Genomic DNA, 19053 nt, shown 5'->3' with positions numbered 1-19053 from the left:
CTTATCACCAGAATTTTGGTATGAAAACGGAATGGTATGAGTATGGCGGTGAACCTTGGACACTGACTCAAGAAACGCTAATCCCGTTAGAACACCTGAACTGCAATGAATCGGGTTCCATTTACTCATGTGCACAATCAACAGACCAGATGGAAAATTTTAGTTTGTTATGAATGTCCTACCTCATTAAATACAAGTCTTTAGGTAATAATGTGGAAGGAATACCTTGTATTAAACATGTTTGGCATACCCCATAAGATTTCTATAGGTAATAATATGTATTACAACTTTTTAGAGCATCATTTAAAATTTGGTAGAGATGGAATATCTGGGCAGGAATAAATGCCCTTAAGCCGTATGTAGTTTTTCGAATTAAAACTGTCAATAACCAGTGCATTCACCCTTTTGCAAGTGTTTGATTGGGAAACGCAACACTCTTTTGCAACAAGTTTTGCCAGCTGGGGGAAATTCTGCGTTTGAAATGGACACTTGTAAGAGCACAGTCCACAGCAATACATATGTACATATAAATGTATGCAAGTATGTAATATGAGAAACAAAACAAATCCCCGCAAAGCAGAAGCAACAGCAACAAAAACTAGAGAGCAACGTAAGCGGACCTCAAGGCCAAAAATGAGGCTCTCTACCTTTCTCCTCCCTCGGCCACTCACTCACACAGTCGTACAATTCGAGCTCTATGTAAATGAGTGCTCTCTTCGCCACACTCTCCCCCGCTCTTTCCCTTACTTCGATCACGTTGCAGTTGCATTTGCATTGAGATAAAAGAAATTATAGAGAGAGAGTTACAGTGGGCCTGATGTTGTAGTTGTATATAGTTGTATATAGCATATAGTTGGGCCTTATATGAATGTCGGATACTTGTTATTCAACTGATTTCGAACTTATCTTATATACACTCGCATGCAATGTGCTTATTTTATTCGCATGTCAAATCAAACAGCATTTTTAATGCATCACACACGTTTTATCTCTCTTTCTCGAGCTGCCCTCCGCCCACATCTACAGTTGAGCTCACAATTATAGCACCACAGGTTATTTAATTGTGAATATTGAGAGTATACTGGCTAATTAAATTAGCAAATGTGATATGATGGATCGACAAGCTATTATCTGATTAGTTTGGGACAACAGGTTTGTATTATGATCATATTTCGCATAGAAAAAACAGTAAATCGAAATAGAAAAATAAGAAGAATGTTTTAAGAGCATACTGATAATATCCTGTTAAATAAATCATTTGTAAACATATTTATTCAGACAATCGTATTATCTTAGTTGTACCAAGGGAAGATTTTATCATATTCTGCATACTTGTGTTTATATGCTATACAAGCGAACTCGCCTGTGCGGAGCATGCAAAATTTGTGCGATTCGCGAAAACGAGTCGTCGTACTTTCTTGGCTCTGTTTTGTGTTGAACTTTGGACCCTGGCTCAGTCCCCCCTCCCCTGCTGCCCACTGAAAACGGGACCAAAACAAACTCCAAAATGTTTATCCAAGCAAACCAGTTATTCTCGCCTTCATTAAGGCTGTTGCATGCGCGTTTTTGGCGTCGTTTTACGTTGTTTTTCTTTTGTATTATACGTGTGTTTTTTTCTTTTCATATGCCCCAGCTTCAACTTGTTTATCTCGGCTATCTTTGAGCTGGGTTATGGCCAGGATTTAGATTTCTGGGGTGTAGGGTTCAGCTTTTCTGGTTGCTTTATCAGTTTTTAGTGGGGGGATTTGCCACAGGTTTCAGTTTTTCGACTATCACTCACGCAAACACCTGCGCACTAATTTGGTTACCTGCTGTGCTCAGCGTTCGTTGGGGCACTGCCACAAACTTGATGCAGAGGGGGTTGGGGCTGGTGTTCTACCCTCTCTTCAAAAGAGAGGGAAAGTGAGCGCAGCTTGCGGGGGTGGTTCTAGACACCTGTAATGGTGTTTTAGCTTTTTTTTACAAATTCTATATTTATTTTAGCTTGTAAACAATGTAGCAATACCTACATTTATGAACCTGCATAGCATATTATTCTATTACCCAATATTATGATAATATGATTTGAAAAAAAAAGCCAATTGAGTATGCTTCCAATACCAAATCCAAACAGATTTATTAATTAAAAGCCTTGTTAAGCCTAAGTCGGTTGTTTTTTAAGATAAAGTGTGATCCAGAAAGCTCAAGAACGAAAAGCTATAAAGCATTTAAATGAAGCGTTAAGAACGATGTACAATCTTTTCATTACACATATGCGCTACCCATTAGCCAACTGTCAGAATGCGGAATGACATCCAGATGGCGCTGAAGAAGAATGGAATTTCGTAATCTTGGTGAAGAGAATATTGAATTATATCGATAGTAACCGGCTATTTTCAAAATGTTTTAATATTTTATTTTTGTTGATACGATTTTTAGAAAATACGAGATACGATTTGGAAAAATACTGCATTGCATTCACTACTTTTAATTTAATTTGCTTAATTTGAACGCCATTGCGACATCATGTCCACCAAACAAGATCCTGCGTACCGCAAGTCTCGATGAGTCGCTTGAGGGTCGACTGCACGCTAAGGACACAGCACAAGTTGATCAACGGAAACGAAAGGATCAGCAGGGATCGCTGCTCTATCGTCTGGTACAGTAGGACATCCAACAGCACGAGGAACAAATCGATGGATATGGTGGTGGCAGAAATTATAACCCAGGGAGCAATGTAATGCGGCTTGATCTGGATTAAAATAATGTTTGGAATATTTTATTACAATTCGAAGCGATTTAAATAATATTTTTGTAAAAATAAAACATAATTCAATGGGTGTTCTATGAGAATTTTGGAATAATTATCGTATATTCAACATTTATAGTACCTATTACTTGTTGATATTTTTAGTACTCACGGATACCAAGGCGTACAGCAGTAGGGACCACGCCTTGAACATCAAAATGCTTCCGACGATTCGAAAACGGCGCAATTGCTTGTCCCTGAAATTTGTGGCATTCCGTGGCCGCCACATCCTCACCAGATGTATGCCGAACCTCTCGAAGGAAATGTTGATGAACTCTAGAAAATTGTGAAGCTGCGGGTAATAAATCCTTCACTTCCTGCCCCAGTCAAATAATAATGCAATTTCCTTTTACTCACCGATCCAACGACACTGATGCCGAGAGCATAGTAGAACATGAATGGGAACATCTCCTCGGAGCTGCAAACAAAGGTGCCTGCAAGCTCAATGTTCCTATCGAAATTAGTCGGGAACTTCCAAATGGAGTATGATTCGCAGCATGATAGTGTTATGTCCAGGTAGGTGCGCATAAGCTGGCAAAACACATCATTGATCCGCCGCATGGTATACATGGCGAACGTTGTACAATTAATTTATAAATGAAAAAATTTAAAATGAAAAAATGAATAACACAATTTTTTTGCGTAAGGCATAGGGGATTGAAAGGCAATGAAAAACGAAAAAATTAGGGCATAAAATCATGGCAAACTACTCCCCCTTCTCTAGCTAAGTTATGATGAATATCTAGTATAGATAGTATTTCCAAAGAAATACTTTTTGTACAATGCCAATCTCGATTTTTCTCAAATAATAATTAACTCAAATATTTAACAGACTTCAGTTATTCAAAAATCGATAGGAAGCGCGCGCTTTGCCACTTAACACATTTCCCTTGTACCTGATACATCGATAACATAGTGAGTAGCGCCACCTAGCGAGTGGGCGGCGCTCTTCATGCAATCGATGAATATCAAAGAGAAAATAATGGTACTATCGGCAGTGGTATCGATGTTTTCCCACCTCTAGCAGCGCGCAACTCACACGTAGTCGACTTTTAGGTGCGTAGTCGCGAAGAAGTATGAAGACGCAGCTCTCGCGTCGAGCGGTCCTCAGAATCCGGGATTCGTCCTCCAGTTCGAAAATCCAGCGAATTAACCCAACATTTGTGTGCGCCAATCGAATACGAATTTTTTTGTATTTTTTTTTTATGTCGCCTGGCATATTTCGTAAATTACAACAGTGTGATCGGTGGGAGGCGGTGGTGGTGTCGCGAGAGGGGAATTATGGGAGTGGAAGAGGGGGCGCCGCGCACGTGTCGACGTCGCAGTCGGCAATTGTTGCACGCTGCTGCTCCTCCGCGTTTCTTGTTTCATGTTCTTTCTTGTTTGTTGTGTGCTTCTTCGTGTCCCTTAATGGTTGTTTCTTCTTCTTCTTCTACTCCTCCTCTTCCTCCGCTTTCACCGCCACCACCGCCTTCACCTTCGCCGCTCAACTGCAGTGCAAAGTGAAATGCGAAGAACGCGTTGCAGAATAATCACATCGCAAATACGGCGAAGGCAGATAAATTGAAAAGAATCGAAGAATCAAGCGAAAACCAGTGAAGAATCGGAATCAAAGAAAGTATCGGAATCAGCGGAATAACACTAAAAATATACACATATATATATATATATATATATATATATATATAGAATATATATATATACACATATATATTTAACCACCATTTAAAAGCAATCAAAAAGCAACCAAGCAAACAACAAAAAGCAACAAAAGGTAATCACAAAAAGGGAGGACCAAATATTGTGTAATAAAGTTGAATTTCTTTCACTTTGCCGCAAATAAATAGGGTAAAAAAAAAAGAATTATATATGGAAAGAGAGTTAGCGAAAGAGGAAGAGAGCGCGAGAAGGCGGCATAAACACACTTCTAATTGTAATTGTTGTCTACTGTTGTTCTGCCGGCGTCGCTGCCGGCGTCGCTGTCGCCACCAAAACTTTTGCCTGGCGGCGCGAAAGAGACAACGCGAACGGCGAAGTTTTGCCCGAAAGAAAATGTAAGAAAGAGCAAAGAAAATTGAAATGAGCAGGGAGCCAGGGAGAAGGAGTAGTGGAAGAATGGAACATAATAAGTTAAATTTGCGTGCTCTTGGTTTTTCGTTGATTCATGCTTCGTTTTTCCTTTATTTATTTGTTCAGTTTTGCGCTGGTTCCTTATTGTTTTCTTAATTTCTTGATTTTTTTCCTGCTATATATTCCTTCTCTTTGAATGTGTGTCAGCCAACAAAAAATGAAATGCGCAATTATGTCAGCGACCAAATAAAGCGAAAAAAAGACTTAGCAACTACAACAATTGCTTGTTTTTCAAGTGCAACCAACACACAAGCACACACACGCACTTTGCGGTTGCATAAGTGTCAACCGCAACACACGCTTGCAGTTTGACAGCCATTGTGCTAAGAAGTTTAAAATAAGAAGTTTACGTTTATTTTTGTAGGGGAATGAAGTCTATATTATTTAATCAGCGCACTGTTACCTTAATCAACTTAATCAAATCTGCAGCAAAATAAGGGTCATTAAGCAGAACACCAAATAAGAGTGCTACAAAAATTGTTTAAATTAAATTTCGATTTTTAGTGCACCTACAATATAAAATATGGAATGAAATTAAAGATTAAAAATTTATACAAATAATATTAGGGGATATATATAAGCGGATTAGATTAAGTTGCCACAATGGTAACAGCGCACTGTTAAAGAGTTACATTTTAATTTTTTATGCTTAAAAAGAAAAAAAATACAATTTATGTTTTAATTTTTTGTACAAAATATTTTAATGAATAACTAATTCTTTGGCATATCTTATATAAATAAATAAACGTAAGCTTTTTTTTCGAGAGTGGTTCAATAACTTCTGTTTACCAATTTACCAACTTGACTTTACTGCCAACTGAAATATAAAGATCACTTTTATTGGTAGAATTAATGGGAAACCTACTTAAAGCTATTAAGCCCATTGCTAGTAAAGAAATAGGGTATATTCGATTCGCATAAGTTCTGCTGGCCAAAGTGTGCAGGTGAAAAGGAGTGCAAGTGTGGGTGGCCTGTGTTATTTGACATCCGCACAAGATTGATATTGATGCCCTTTACACCCACACAGGCGCACCATTACAAACACTCCCAAACGCACACACACACACACACACACGCAAGCACACGTACAGTGAGTCACAGCAACAGGAAACGGGTAAAACTACTTAAATATTTAAAGCATTTGATGCCGAAGGAGAGGGGGCGACAAACAGAGCGAGACGGAGAGGGTGAAATTGAATGGGTCCGCCCACTTTTTGCGCCTGGAAGTATGCAAACAATGCCAAATGGCACCAGCACAGAAATGCCGAGTAAATCTTGAGAGCAAGTTTTCCGCCCGCCCAAGAAAACGCGAAAAACCCGCAGTCAGGAGAAAATAAAATAAGAAATCCGAAAAGAACAACCAAATTCACCAGAAGAGCCCAACAATTTGTCACGCATGTGTGGCCTTAAGTGTGTGTGTGTGTGTATGCTTCAGTGTGTGTGTGTGCCAAATGAAAAGAGCCAAAACATTAAAAATGTACCAGCAACCACAACAACACAAATGACAAAAATAACAAGAATAACGGGAATAGCACAGGAAAAGTCCAAGCTGACGGGCGCCGCAATTTGCTGTCAACATAAAATAAATAAAATAAAATGAAAAGAACAAGAAGCAATACCCACACATACATACATGGCCAGTGTATGTATATCTGTATCTTGTAGATATGTCTTTTGTACACTTTTGGCAATTGACTTTTAACGCCGACTGTTCCCATTCGCATTTTCACGTTCCCACTTTGCAATTTTCAATTTTACTTTGCGCATATTTAATAGCACAAATCGTAAATTAGATTCGCCACACATATAGCCCTATTTGTGCACTGAACGAAAAATAAGCAGCCCTAACAGAGTATAAAGTTTTGATTTATTGTAAGCGGTTTATTTTTCTATACTCATAATGAGTTATATTTTTAATATTTAATGTAGAAGATAAATGTACACACAATTTGCATACAACCAAGTTAGCTATCAAAATTGCCCAGCATCTGCAATATATTTCAGTGTCCTTTACGTAGCTCCACTTTTATTACCCAAAGCTAATGAAGCGTAAGTGTTGGGGAAAGGGATGGCGTTTGGAATACCCTGGCTAATCAATCAAGTGGCACCAATAAGCCTTTAAACAGATTTGCAGATTTCAAACTTTACGTACTGTGAGAGCATTTGAAATGTTTGCTATCGGATTTCCATAGAATATGTTAAATGCTAGCTGCCACACGTCGCTTTTTATTTCTTCCCCTGACCCTCCGCAAGTGTTTTATGTTTGACATCCGCTGGCATCCGTGTTGCCTTTCCGTGGCTTCCGTTTCCGGATGGTGCTGCATTACAGCCACCCACCTCGCCCCTGGCCCACTGCTATTCTGCTAACTGCATTATCGCTTATCTACACTGAGCGGAAAGGCGCTCATTCATCATGCAGTTTGCAGTGATTTACTCATTTTTCTGGCCCCGCTATTAGCACTCAATTATTTTTCTTATTATTATTATCTTTTCCAATTGCTTGTATATGGAATATTTTATTTACATTACTTGTGTTTTCTTGCACAGTGTAATAGAAGGTCTTTAGAACAGAAAGGCAAATAAAGTTTCGATTCGATTGAGCCGCATGGCTTAATATTTTCCCAGGACCTTCCATAATTTCTACTGAGGTTTCTGTGTGCAGGCAGTGCGGCACTTATCGCTTTTACAGTGAAACCAAAGCAGTTGGACCACCTGCTGACTTCCTGTCAGATTTTCAGATTGCCAGACTGTTTGGCTTGGCTTTTTGCTGCAGCAGGACTACTCGGAAAACTCGGAAAACTCGCTCCCCGCGTCCTTGTCCTCGTTGACCTTGTGCCCGAGATCTGGCTGTCGTATCAAAACAAGTTTATTAACATTCCACTGGCTATCAAAGCGGTGCTCTGCCACGCCCCCACTGCCTCTTCGCCGTGCCAGTTGGCAGTTGGCAGGTGCCCCGGGGGTGGGGGCTTTGGTGGGATAGACAATTACATATGTAAAATGTGGCCACAGTTTGGCAGTCATTGGGGAAAATGGGCACGCCGTCCTGTCGCCATAAAATGGACCAAAAATTCCGAAGCCAGCTTCCAAATAAAAACGGAGCCTAAGGATGGTAAAAGCCAACCATTTTTCTCAGTTCTCCAAAAGTAAATTAATTTTTTTACAATTTTTTTAAAGCTGTTAAGCTCCGGAAATGTAAAAAATCACATGATAAGGTGTCCAAAAGTAAATGCACTAGTATTTGTGCCCACAGCAATCCCACCATTTTTCACACTACTCCTGCTCTGAGTGCATTTTGCGACCTTTTAGGGAGTACATTTGGACTATTTGATATATTTTGAGGGAGTACAAGAGCCAAAGAAGCTGGAACAGGCAAAAGCACGTGCGCAATATGTAAATTTATATATTTCTCTGTTGTAGCTCCTCTTTTATTTTTGCCATTTCTGCTGTATTTCTTCCAGCTTTTGGCTTTTTGGTTTCTGCTCTTCTTGGCCCTTGGCTTGATGTTGTTTTTATGTTAATGTGCCCGGCCGAATGTCAGTGTGTGTGTGTGTGTGTGTGGGTTAGTCCCTAAGCTGTTGGTTTTCCTTGTGTGTGTGTGTGTGTGTGGTTGTGTCCCATCCCGCTCCTCTAAGATCTTCCCTCTCATGTGCTTGCTCATTGCTTTTAATAGCCAACAACACGCCATGCATTAATTTATGAATTTCGTGTTGTTCTGGGCGGCCGAGCTGGCAGTAGTGGGCGTGGCCCTTCCGCCCACCCGGAAACCTTTTATCCGGAGAGCCAACAAGCCGCAGAAATAATTAAAAAGAAAATAAAGGCAGATTGCAAAACAAGACAAAGGCGCATGCCGATTCTTGGCCTCAGCAGCTTAAATAAATTATTGCCTGCAGTTGGCACGCATTTACAGAATTTCCTGCATGGCTTAGGCTACTCGAGGTTAAATATAACGAGGTTTATTTAATTTCAATTTCAATAGATTCTGCAGCAATCTCATAACTCCCATACAAGGGTCAAACAAATTCCATGAAAGAAGCAATTGATTAGAATCACCTTACACTCAAGACAATAAAATATACACAGCAGCATTATTTGTATTGGCCACAATTGCTGCAAACTTAAATACAAGTTCGAGTTACTGGCATTCAAAATAAGCTGATACTCAGTCTAATACTGTTTAATTATTTTTGCGAATGTGTAAAACACACAGTCCAGTTATGAGTTTATTTATTTGCTTTTAATGTTTATATTATATGAAACAATTCTGCAATAAACTAAAATTTTAATAACATTTCATGATATCTGCACGCCACAAATGCAAGTAGGACATTTTTAAAAATGACAATCACGTTGATTATGCCATGGTTTCCATAAATGCGTAGTTCTGAAGTACATTTTTAAAGAACTTTGTAAAAATTACTTATTTTATGTTAACTTTACACTGAACCTTTGCGTGCAAGTTTATAGTAAGAAAACGTCTAACTAACCTTCTATTTTGGTGAAAATTTAAGTTGTTCAAGTTCTCAGTCTAGCAATTATTATTTTTGCGCCAGCCACAAGTATGTTACACAGTTTTGAATGACTCTACTGGCTGCTTTGATTGCGAAAACCACATAACTTCATTATTCGAATGAAAAGCTACAGGAGAGTAATTTCCCAAGCCGCAAATGCTTAAAACAAGTTGCAAATGATAACCATTACGTATTTATATCAGAGTGCGCATTATTTGTTTACGGGAGTCGAAAGTAACTGACCGGAAATTGAAAACTTTTGCAGGACAATGCCTTCTAAAGTTATTTTCGCCTTCCGCCTGATTCGCTCTGTACAGTGGCTCCCAAACTGTAGACGCCAGTTTGTCGACCGCCCAAATGTCGCAGCATACTTTTCGGCGTACGCTGTTAAACTATTACAGCTATCGTCACTGTGTGTATGTGTGTGTGGGGATCCCCCGAAAAGTGTAAGAAAAGGATACTCATTTTTTTCTTGAATTTCTGCCCTTTTCCACACTGCTCTTGTTCTTTTCCCGTCTCTTTCTCTTTGTTTGCCCTGCTTTGGCCTATTGTTTGCTTATCATGTGCATGTGAATGTATTTGTCTGTGTGTGTGTGCTTTGAGCGCTGTGTACTTGTGTGTGTGGGAGCGTTTTCTTACTGTGTCAATATTTTTTGGCGTAAGCTTTGCTTTTAGCCATGACAAGTAAATATGCCATCGCAGAAGCAGCAGCAGCAGCAGCAGAACAAGAAGCTGAATAAATTGGCCAGTCTCGAGTTTTTCCCAGTCGCCACCCGTCCCACTGCCCACTTTTCCAGGCGGACAACAGAAAAAAAAAAACAAGAAAAGCAGACAAAAGCCCCTGGCCTGAAGTTCTCAAGTTGTTGTGTTTGTTGTTGCTAGTATTAGTGTTAGTGTTGCTTTGGTTGCGCGTGGCGCAATCGAAAAAGTTTTTATGACACAATTTCCCTTTGTTGCCGTTTGCCTTTCGCCTCTCGTCTTGGCACACTTTCGATTTTCGATTTTGCCATCGAAAAAATGGGAAGCAGCGGGAAAGCGACAACTGAGTCATTTCTGGTACACCGGAAAAGAAGTGGGCTTCGTAATTGAATGGCAGGATTTTTTAGTAACGAATTATGTACATATACTTTCGGGGAATTAGAATAAAATATAAATTCTAATGGTATATATTATTCTTAAAACTGAGCAACACAACGTAGATAAAGGTATATTCGCTTAAAGATATGGCAAAATCTGTATAAAAACATAAATCGCTTAACCAACTTAACTTGCAGTGCAAGGTGGCAGCACGAAGAAGTTACTTCGGCAACTTCAAAGCGGCCAAATGAAGAAAAGGCGCGGACTTCGAGGTCTGGGACTGCTGCAGCTATATTTAGAATATACAGTGGGCGTGCCAGCCAGTTTTTTTTGTTGGTGAGCAGGGGGAGGAGTGCAGAAGGACCTAAGGATTGCTTACGGAGCAATTGGCACAAGGATACGCTTTTGACACTCCCCCATTCGGAAAAGCCAATGCGAAGCGAAGTTGCATGCAAGTTGCAGAAAAGCCATGCAAAGCGGGCCAAAAATTATGTGTTGCATACTTACGTGCGCCGCACTGACCTTGCGTGCGGTGGAAAAATGTGGGAGGGCCAAAAGTGCAAGAAAAACGGGTGGCGACTTGGCCAGGTGCAACACTATCTTTAACTGTGTCTATCGGTGGCTTTTATTGCACTGCTCGTTTCAGGCACCAAAGTCTAATTGGATAGGGAGACAGAGACAGAGGCAGAGACAAAGAGATGGCGAACGAGAGGCAGTCACAGCGCGGGGGAACGAGATGGGGAGATGGCCAGAGAGCGAGACGGAGCAAGGAGACCCACAGCTTTAGCCTAGGCCAAATTAATCGATAAAAAGATCAAATTGAATTTGCCACTGAGAGAAAAAAAAGCGCATGGGGATAGAAAGAAGAACTAGAAGGAAGAATGGTGAGTGGAATGGGAGAAGGGAGAAAGGAATAGGGCTAAGAAGAGGCAAATGATGGGGCCCAAAGGCAGCCAAGTGAGCCGTAAGCTAAGGCCAAAAGCTGATAAGCCGCCGCAACAATAAAATCAAATCACATCTGGCCCGCGCCACGTTAACGGGCTCAAACGGTCAGCAAACGGGTAACGGGTTACGGGTAACGGGTAACGGGTAAACGGGTAGAGGGTATCGGTTTTTTGGCTGGGAACGTAATCTGCAAAAAGGGCAAGCTTAACCAAACTTAAGCGGATTTAAACGTTTAAATTATATATGCTCTCATAAACAATTTAAGAAAAAACGTGGCAACTCAAACGAATTTTGAAGCAATTACCACAAACATCTACATTTGAAAGCATACTACATTTCAGAAAGATACTGAAGTAAATAACATAAGTATAAGTAAATATATTACAACTTACTTATACAGATGCCTGGACTTTTGTAAGAATTTTTAAATACAGGAGTAAATGCATAAAGGGACTCGCAGCATTTCCAAGGAAATGCGTACAGGAAAATCCAACTCAACCTACCACACCCACTTCATTTATATAATGAACACTCATCTCCATTTATTTTTCTTATGCCAAAGTGCTTTTGGTGCCGGCGCCGCCTAATTAACTACAAAATATGAATAAAAATTACTCACTCAGAGGACCGAAGACAAATAGGACGCATTATCCGTGGCATCCGAGGCATTAGTCGGGCATAATGTTCTGCGAGTTCCTGGAGGTTGGGCGATGTGTTCAGATTCCAAGGAATCCAGTGCAGTCGCATTTCGGCGGATTTATCCAATGCAATCTGCCTCAGCTGAAATATATATCTTGGGAATGGAAATGGGAATGGGGTATCCCAAAATAGACTTTCTTTTTCGTTTTTTTCCTTTTTTTTGTCTTGGGTTAATGAAATGGCTGCCCTACTTTGCCAGCCCGGCCAAGGCGGCCCAACTTGGCACGCAAAAGTCAGGCCCAGTTTCAGTTCTACAGGGCAAAAAATATGGCTCCTCTTTCCGATTGTATTGCATCATATATCAAAAAATAAGTCAGGCAGTCTCTCATTTTCTTTAGGATTTCAGCTTATTACTTTACATTTGACTTATCTACTTTAAATTCAAGAAACCCCAAATACATAATAGTTATCAAATATATCTTATATGGTTGCTTTTTTTTTACCACAGTTTGTATCTGTAAATACTCGAGTAAAACGAAACCTTTCAAATTTCCGAAAAAGATACCTCCATGGACCCATCCTATTGGTAGTATATCTGAGGGATTTGTTTTTCCCCGTGCAGTTTCAGGCGTAGTCGCTGTTTCAGTTAGCAGTTTCAGTCGGTAGAGGCCCCAAGCAACTTGGGCTGACGACTTGGCAAAATCAAGGTTAAGTATATGTATTTATGCGCATAGCCAAGTAGCACTGACTTGTGCACATACATATACATTTACCATGGAGCGGGAAAACAAAGGACGAGCCTTTCTAGGGGCTTGGACTGCGACAGGAAATGTCAATCAATTAGCCCGGCCTTAGGCGCCAAATGCGTCGGCGGTTGGCTCCTTTTGGGATCGAGAAATCGGGGGAATCGGTAGAGTTGGGGTATCCCCTTGGGTATGGTCCCCTATTTCGCTGCTTTCCTTGGGTCTTTGACCATAGCTGATTGCATTGGACTTCTTGGAACTTGTGACCTTTTTTGCGGTAGCCAAAAGCACCTGCACTGACATTCCTGCTAACCTGTTTGACTTCAATTTATAAGGCTGACTTCTGACTGCTCGGCTTGATTTACCTTTGCAGTTATTCTTTAGGCCATTACTAATTGTATGCTTAACTATTTAAAGCTTAAACTGCATTATTTGTATTAGTTTAGGCTACAATAATTTACAGCTCAATTGCCTGAAGGCACTGGATATTGCTAGCATCAAAATTCATTCAAAAAATCAAATTTTAATCATTCCTACTCCAATTGTTTGATAAATCAAATGATGTGCGCATTATATTTAAATTTATTTTGACATTTAATCATTTTAGATCCCTAACAGCAGCCAAGCTCTTTAATTTCAAGTCCAATCCACAAATAATAATGATAATTCATTAATTTGCGTAATCAATCAGAACACTTTATCTTTGTCTTATCTTACTTCTGTTCATTATCAAATGATAAGCTGTAATTAAGCAAAAGATTTTGTTTTCAATATGCAATGAATATGTTTAACCCATTTTCCTGCATTTTAAATTCGATGGAAATAGTATATTTCTGCCAGAAGCCCTTAAATCAAATGAATTTTGCGTTAAACGGAAGCTATAAATTTCCAGCAGAAGTTCATATGCAAGATGCAATCAACATTCTATGTTTGAATTTGAGTTTATTTACACCTTGCCAGGCATAATTGTTTGTACTTTGTGTTGTGCTGGTGTCGCCTAAAATTATTTATATTGTAAAATCACAATGCCAAGACACTTCTGCAATTTATGAACCCAAAGTTTAGGTTATTCCTCAGAAGGAAATAGGTCTCTTAGACTAGAAATCACTTAAAAAGCAGCATGGAAGGCAATAATTTATTTACTGGAATGGCGCTGCTAAGTAAATATTACTTTTATGCCCTCTATCACTAGATATTTGAGATACAAACAGTGCTATAACTCACGGATACATTTGACCAGCAGTTCCTTTTCATTTGCCAATCGAATCGAAGTATCCTTTCTTATTGGGAATGGAGTACGTCCATTGTCCTGCTGCCATCGCATCCTTGGTCTGTTCTGCGTCTGCCATTTTTTTGTCTGGTTGTGGGTCCTCCAGCCCCCCTCCCCCTCCATGACAACCCTCCATTTCGGTCGCCGCGCTTAGTGCCCCCTTTCCCCCCTTTCAGCCACCCAGTCGAGCCTATTGTCCCCATGAGCTTTGTTTTCCGCTTGCTGTTTTCCACCCACCCCCTTTTGGGTTAGGCTTGCTTTGTTTTGGTTTCCCTGCATTTGTGTTTGTGTAATTGTTGCAACAATTGTGCTTTCCGAATGAGATATGTATGTACATGTATTTGCCACAAGGGGAGGGGCGAAACAAAACGTATTATATAGTTTGTGGGGGAAAGCGGTTCCTTTTTTTTTTGCGGGGGATAACAATGATTTGTCCACAGAGCGTAAAATTTGTTGTCAAAGCGAATATTGGAAAAATGTGAATGCCTTGGGAATGGCAATTGAAAATGGGAATGGGATTGGGATTGGGAATGGGAATGCACATTGCATGTGCACAAGCACAAATGCATTTAAACGAGATGTCAGGAACAGAACTCCGTACCGCTTGGCAGCCCTGGTGTAGAAGGTAATTAGGCAATGGCCAGGATTCTCTGGTGCTGTTCGCCAAATTCAGGTGCTCAGAAATTCCGTCTACCACTCATTCTGTCTGTGCGCTTTTGGCTTAGACGCATGAGCCAAGTTGAACCCGTAGCCGAACCGAAACTGAAAGCGAATGGCAAAAAGTTTATAAATTTTTGAATAGTCCACAATGGCAAAGTATCCGAAAGGTGAGCCAGAGCATTTGAGGGCGGGTTACACATCGCCGGGGCAGCTTCATTTTCTTGATGACACCATCTCATTAATAATGTCGGAGCTCTATTAATATTTGAAAGCCGAACGAACGCAGCACACCGGAAATTAAATCCAAATGAATGAGACGAAAGGAGCGTACTGGGGAGTATATACATATATATTTCTATATGCATGTGCGAACGAGCTGGGGGAGATATAAACCAGCCTGATTCCTCCTCAAAGCCCAAGTGCCATGAGTACAATCCAGGGAATAGGGACATCACACAGCTGACTTGTGTGTGATCCTTCTTTGGAGCAACTATTTATGTGGCACATTTTGAAGCTCCTTAAAAGTTCCCTCAAAGATCAAATCGATTTATACGAATACGATTATTTGGTATATATTTTTATATGAATTTATGTGTATTTAGTTTTAAGCAGTGATGTAATAGTGATCTTAGATATTCTTTAACAGCTTTGTATATTATCTCACCGAACCCCAAGCCATCCGCATCCTGTGTCCTGTGACTCGCAGCCATCTTAGCTGCTCCTTATCCTTTGGCCAAGCCCCTTGACCCTCTCATGTTAATTTTTATGACGTACTTGAAGTGAGCCATAAAATGAGTGGGTGGCACTGAGGGGAATTGGAATAGGGGAACAGAATGAAGCGGAGGGACGAACTCTTAGAGCTGCAACAAATTAAAATGTATAGTCGCCCCCGCACAGCCCTCCTGATTTTCCGTTCTTAGCCTTTCCGCTTTTCCCCTTTCAGCGATTTTCCTACTGCTGCTGATGCTGCGCTTTGTGGGGCAAGGTGAGCGTCATCCTGTGGCATAGTTTGTCCTGCTCCTTTCTCGTGGTCACTCGGCTGCAGACTGGAAAAAAACGTACCTATCCCCCATTGCCGCCCGCACTTTTTAATTTTGCCCACAAGCTCTGCATCGTAGTCAAAAAAGCCCTATCAATACCAATGATTCAATCTACGGATACTGGAAAAGTGCATGTTTACGTTTCAAAGACACCCTAAAAAGTTAAAGAACTCGTTTGTTATGGATGATGGCAACAAAGAATGTATTGGTACTTAGTAAACAGCCCTAATGAATAAATGTATCAAGTCTTAATATTTTCAAATTAGCATGCAGATCCACTAAAAACTAGGAGATGCAGCCGATTTCTCTCAGTGCCACGGCCACAGCGACTGCCACATATTCGTCCGAAATAGTTGTAGTTGGTCCTTGCCACATACAATCACACACACACACGCGCGCGCTCACACTGTCAGCAAAACTCCTCTAGTTTTTCATGTGTTGCAAGGTGCAAAATGTGGGATGGGGGAAGCTGTGGAAAGCGGTGGAACATAGGGGCCATGGCAAGTGGCAAGTGTGTCAGTGGAGAAGGGGAAAAAGGGGGCAGGCAACGCCACATTAAGGGGCGTGGCGACATTCCATTTATTATAAATAGGCGAGTGCTGAGAGGCTTGACTTTCCGTTCCTATTCTGCCTCCTTTTTGGCTTGTGACGTCAGTGGGCAATGTGCGATTGGTCCTCAAATTGACAGCAGCCAGTACAGTGCGTTTCACGAGTGTTTGCCTGTCGGGGATCATCCAATTGTGCTGTAAATAGCAATGATGGGATTGGCTTCGATGATGCAACTCAATACTTTCTAGTATATATTATTTTTACATGTTCGCAATTCGCAACTTTTAAGTTGAAAATGAATGGAATTATATATAATTCCATGGGAAATTTAATCGACGTCATAAGTGCTTTAATTATCTATTATATATTCGTACCTTTTCAATACTGATAACGCGTTTTAATAATCTCGTTTGAAAGCATAATTATGTTAAACCGCCGGAAGTTGCCACTTTATGCGAGGGCCATTATTGATTGCCGTAGGACTTGCATTATTGTCTATTCCCTGGTGCATCATAGTCGTCGGTGCATTGGAGATGCCCCAACTCTGGATCTGCTATGAATTTGCGTCCATTATCCCTGTGGCAAACACGGAGCAGCAAGTTGCAGTTAATTATATGCATTAAAGGGACTGGGCGAGACGGGATAAACCAGCCAATGAAGGGTGAACACAATGAGCACATTGTTGGCAAAGTTTATGCCAGTCAGCCAGTCAGCCAGCCAGTCACTACATCACCATCTACCCATCTGCTGACCCTCCTCTGGTTTCACTCCAACTGGGCCACTGGGGCAGCTGCTCCTGCTCCTTTTCTGCTCCTGGGCCACGCATTAAAGCCAGAAAATTCATAAATGCCTGAGAGCGCTACTCGCTTACACTGAAGTGTTCCTTCTTCCTTTTTGCCCTCTAATAAGCACTTACGGCACCAGCAACATTGGCAACATCCGTAGTCCATGCTCCGCTAACAGCAGCAGCAACAGCAACAGCAACAACAGCAAGGATCTGGAGAACAGGACAAAGAAGCTGTCGTTGGCGTTGCTTGAATTTTAATGAAATTAAAGATTACTGAGCTCACCCAGCAGCCCTGCAGGAGGAAAAACAGGAACAACAGCTCAGTACAGGGGCGTAGTGTGAGAAGGGGCTTCTGGGGAGTCACTGAAATGCGAATTCAAAGTCCATTTCCACCGTGCAACTGTTGCTAACTTCGGGGCCCAAGACAAACTGGAATATGAAATGCTTTTGGAATGAAAGCGCCATAATAATTGCATTCTTCATTTTGGTTAGAGTTATTTTACGCAGTTTAGAGGTAATTTTCAAAAGGGAACTACAGCAAATTGTAATAAGCTTATAATTGCTGAAGGAAATTTTGTAGTTTTAGGTGTTTTGAGCTGATCGGTTTGTTGTTCTAGTTTTGTTGTTCTAGTTGAAACTAAATACAGAAAATGAAAGGAAATGAAAGTGATATTGAGGTCAAGTTGAGGCAATATGCTTCTAAATTGATTATTTTATTCTGTAATTTGTTGGTCCACACCTAAAACACATGACACCCTTTCATTTGCGTCAGCTTCAGATTAATTTCTTTTCCGGATTTTCCCTCCACAAGCATTCACTTGAGCTGCATCTTAAGTCTAGCTCTTGTTTAAGCAGCATATTCCGCCCACTCTGGTGTATATTTAACCTTTAAATGCAAACATCTTCATTCCTGCAATGCGAGTCCTTCTGACTTGGCTTCGCCTGATTCCAGCTATTCATAATCCTCATGTTTCAGTTGCTGCTGTCGTACGCACGACCCATGCCAATTTAGCCCGGCTCGACTCAATCCGATCCTAATGAGTCTGTTCCTGGGCTTCCCAGCTGCCAGGACTTTCAGGATCCTGCCCCCAGGACCTCCCTGTGCACCACCTGCTTGGCGAACTTCCTGCAGTTTGTAATTAGTGCGTGTTGGACAAGTGAATCAACTTTGTTCGGCTGTCTTCTTTAATTAGCCAATTTGCTGCTGCACTTTCGGTTTACTCCTTGCGATTTTATTGCGGCCCTATTTGGCCTGGCTCTGATAATTGGCTAATCGAGTTGCGTAATTGTGGCCCAAGACAGCCAATTGATGGCAGGTTGGCTGCTCATTAGGGTGTACTTAATGCGGATTTCGGCCTAAATCGGTCCACGAAAGAGTTATGTGAGAGTTGCGTCACTTATCGGGAAACAGAATTCCCAATGCATTTGTACGTAATATACTTGAGATAAGCTGCGGAGAGTGTAGCATTTGAGGGAAACAATAGATAGATTACGCATACGCCCTGTTGTCTGTTCGAATATCGTAATTAACTGTGAGACTTGTGCAAAATTGGCACATCTTCTGCCCGAGTGCACAATTAATACAATTGGAAGGTTACACTTAATGTAACCATATTTAAATTGCATAAACTGCATAATTAATGCGTCTTGACAGCCAAACTGAAAAGGCCTTGAATTTGCATTGATCAATTTAAGTGATTTTACTAAAATGCCTTTCATGCAACAATTAATTTCAGGAATTAAGAGCTGTCATTAATTTGTCATCGAACATTTTTGGGCCTAATTTCCAAAGCAAATAAATTCAAATTCCTAAACCTATAATCTTTTTTTGTGTTCATATAATTGAGTCTTAACGCTTTATGCACCGTTGTTATTGGGTTTCAATTAGTTAAAATACTGCGATTTTATTTGTGGTTC

The 19053-nt window shown here is 40.7% G+C and overlaps 2 protein-coding genes across 5 annotated transcripts in view; one reads left to right on the top strand and one right to left on the bottom strand.

Annotated features, from left to right (window-relative positions):
* Positions 1-2413: 2413 nt before the first annotated feature.
* Positions 2414-3366, bottom strand: LOC6550609. Its single transcript, XM_001978100.2, has 3 exons — positions 3146-3366; positions 2901-3080; positions 2414-2731 (listed from the first exon to the last, which is right to left on the bottom strand). The coding sequence occupies exons 1-3, from the start codon at positions 3356-3358 to the stop codon at positions 2504-2506; spliced, it is 621 nt and encodes a 206-aa protein (XP_001978136.1). The 5' UTR covers positions 3359-3366; the 3' UTR covers positions 2414-2503.
* Positions 3367-3778: 412 nt separating this feature from the next.
* The window catches only part of LOC6550608 (potassium voltage-gated channel protein eag), a 56772-nt gene continuing 41497 nt past the window's right edge, over positions 3779-19053 (top strand). The window contains exons 1-2 of one of the 4 annotated variants that reach the window (XR_003408018.1): positions 3779-3844; positions 4285-4398. The gene's annotated coding sequence lies outside the window, so the exon portion shown is untranslated. Of the gene's footprint in view, positions 3954-4284; positions 4563-19053 lie in introns of those variants that run through there. The other 3 variants (XR_003408017.1, XM_026981798.1, XM_026981797.1) reach the window with 3 other exon arrangements.

Source organism: Drosophila erecta, unplaced genomic scaffold (assembly GCF_003286155.1).
Source record: "Drosophila erecta strain 14021-0224.00,06,07 unplaced genomic scaffold, DereRS2 tig00000126-arrow-pilon, whole genome shotgun sequence".
Lineage (NCBI taxonomy): Eukaryota > Metazoa > Arthropoda > Insecta > Diptera > Drosophilidae > Drosophila > Drosophila erecta.
Note: the sequence above shows the minus strand (reverse complement) of the source record. Positions and strands in the feature narration are given on the sequence as shown.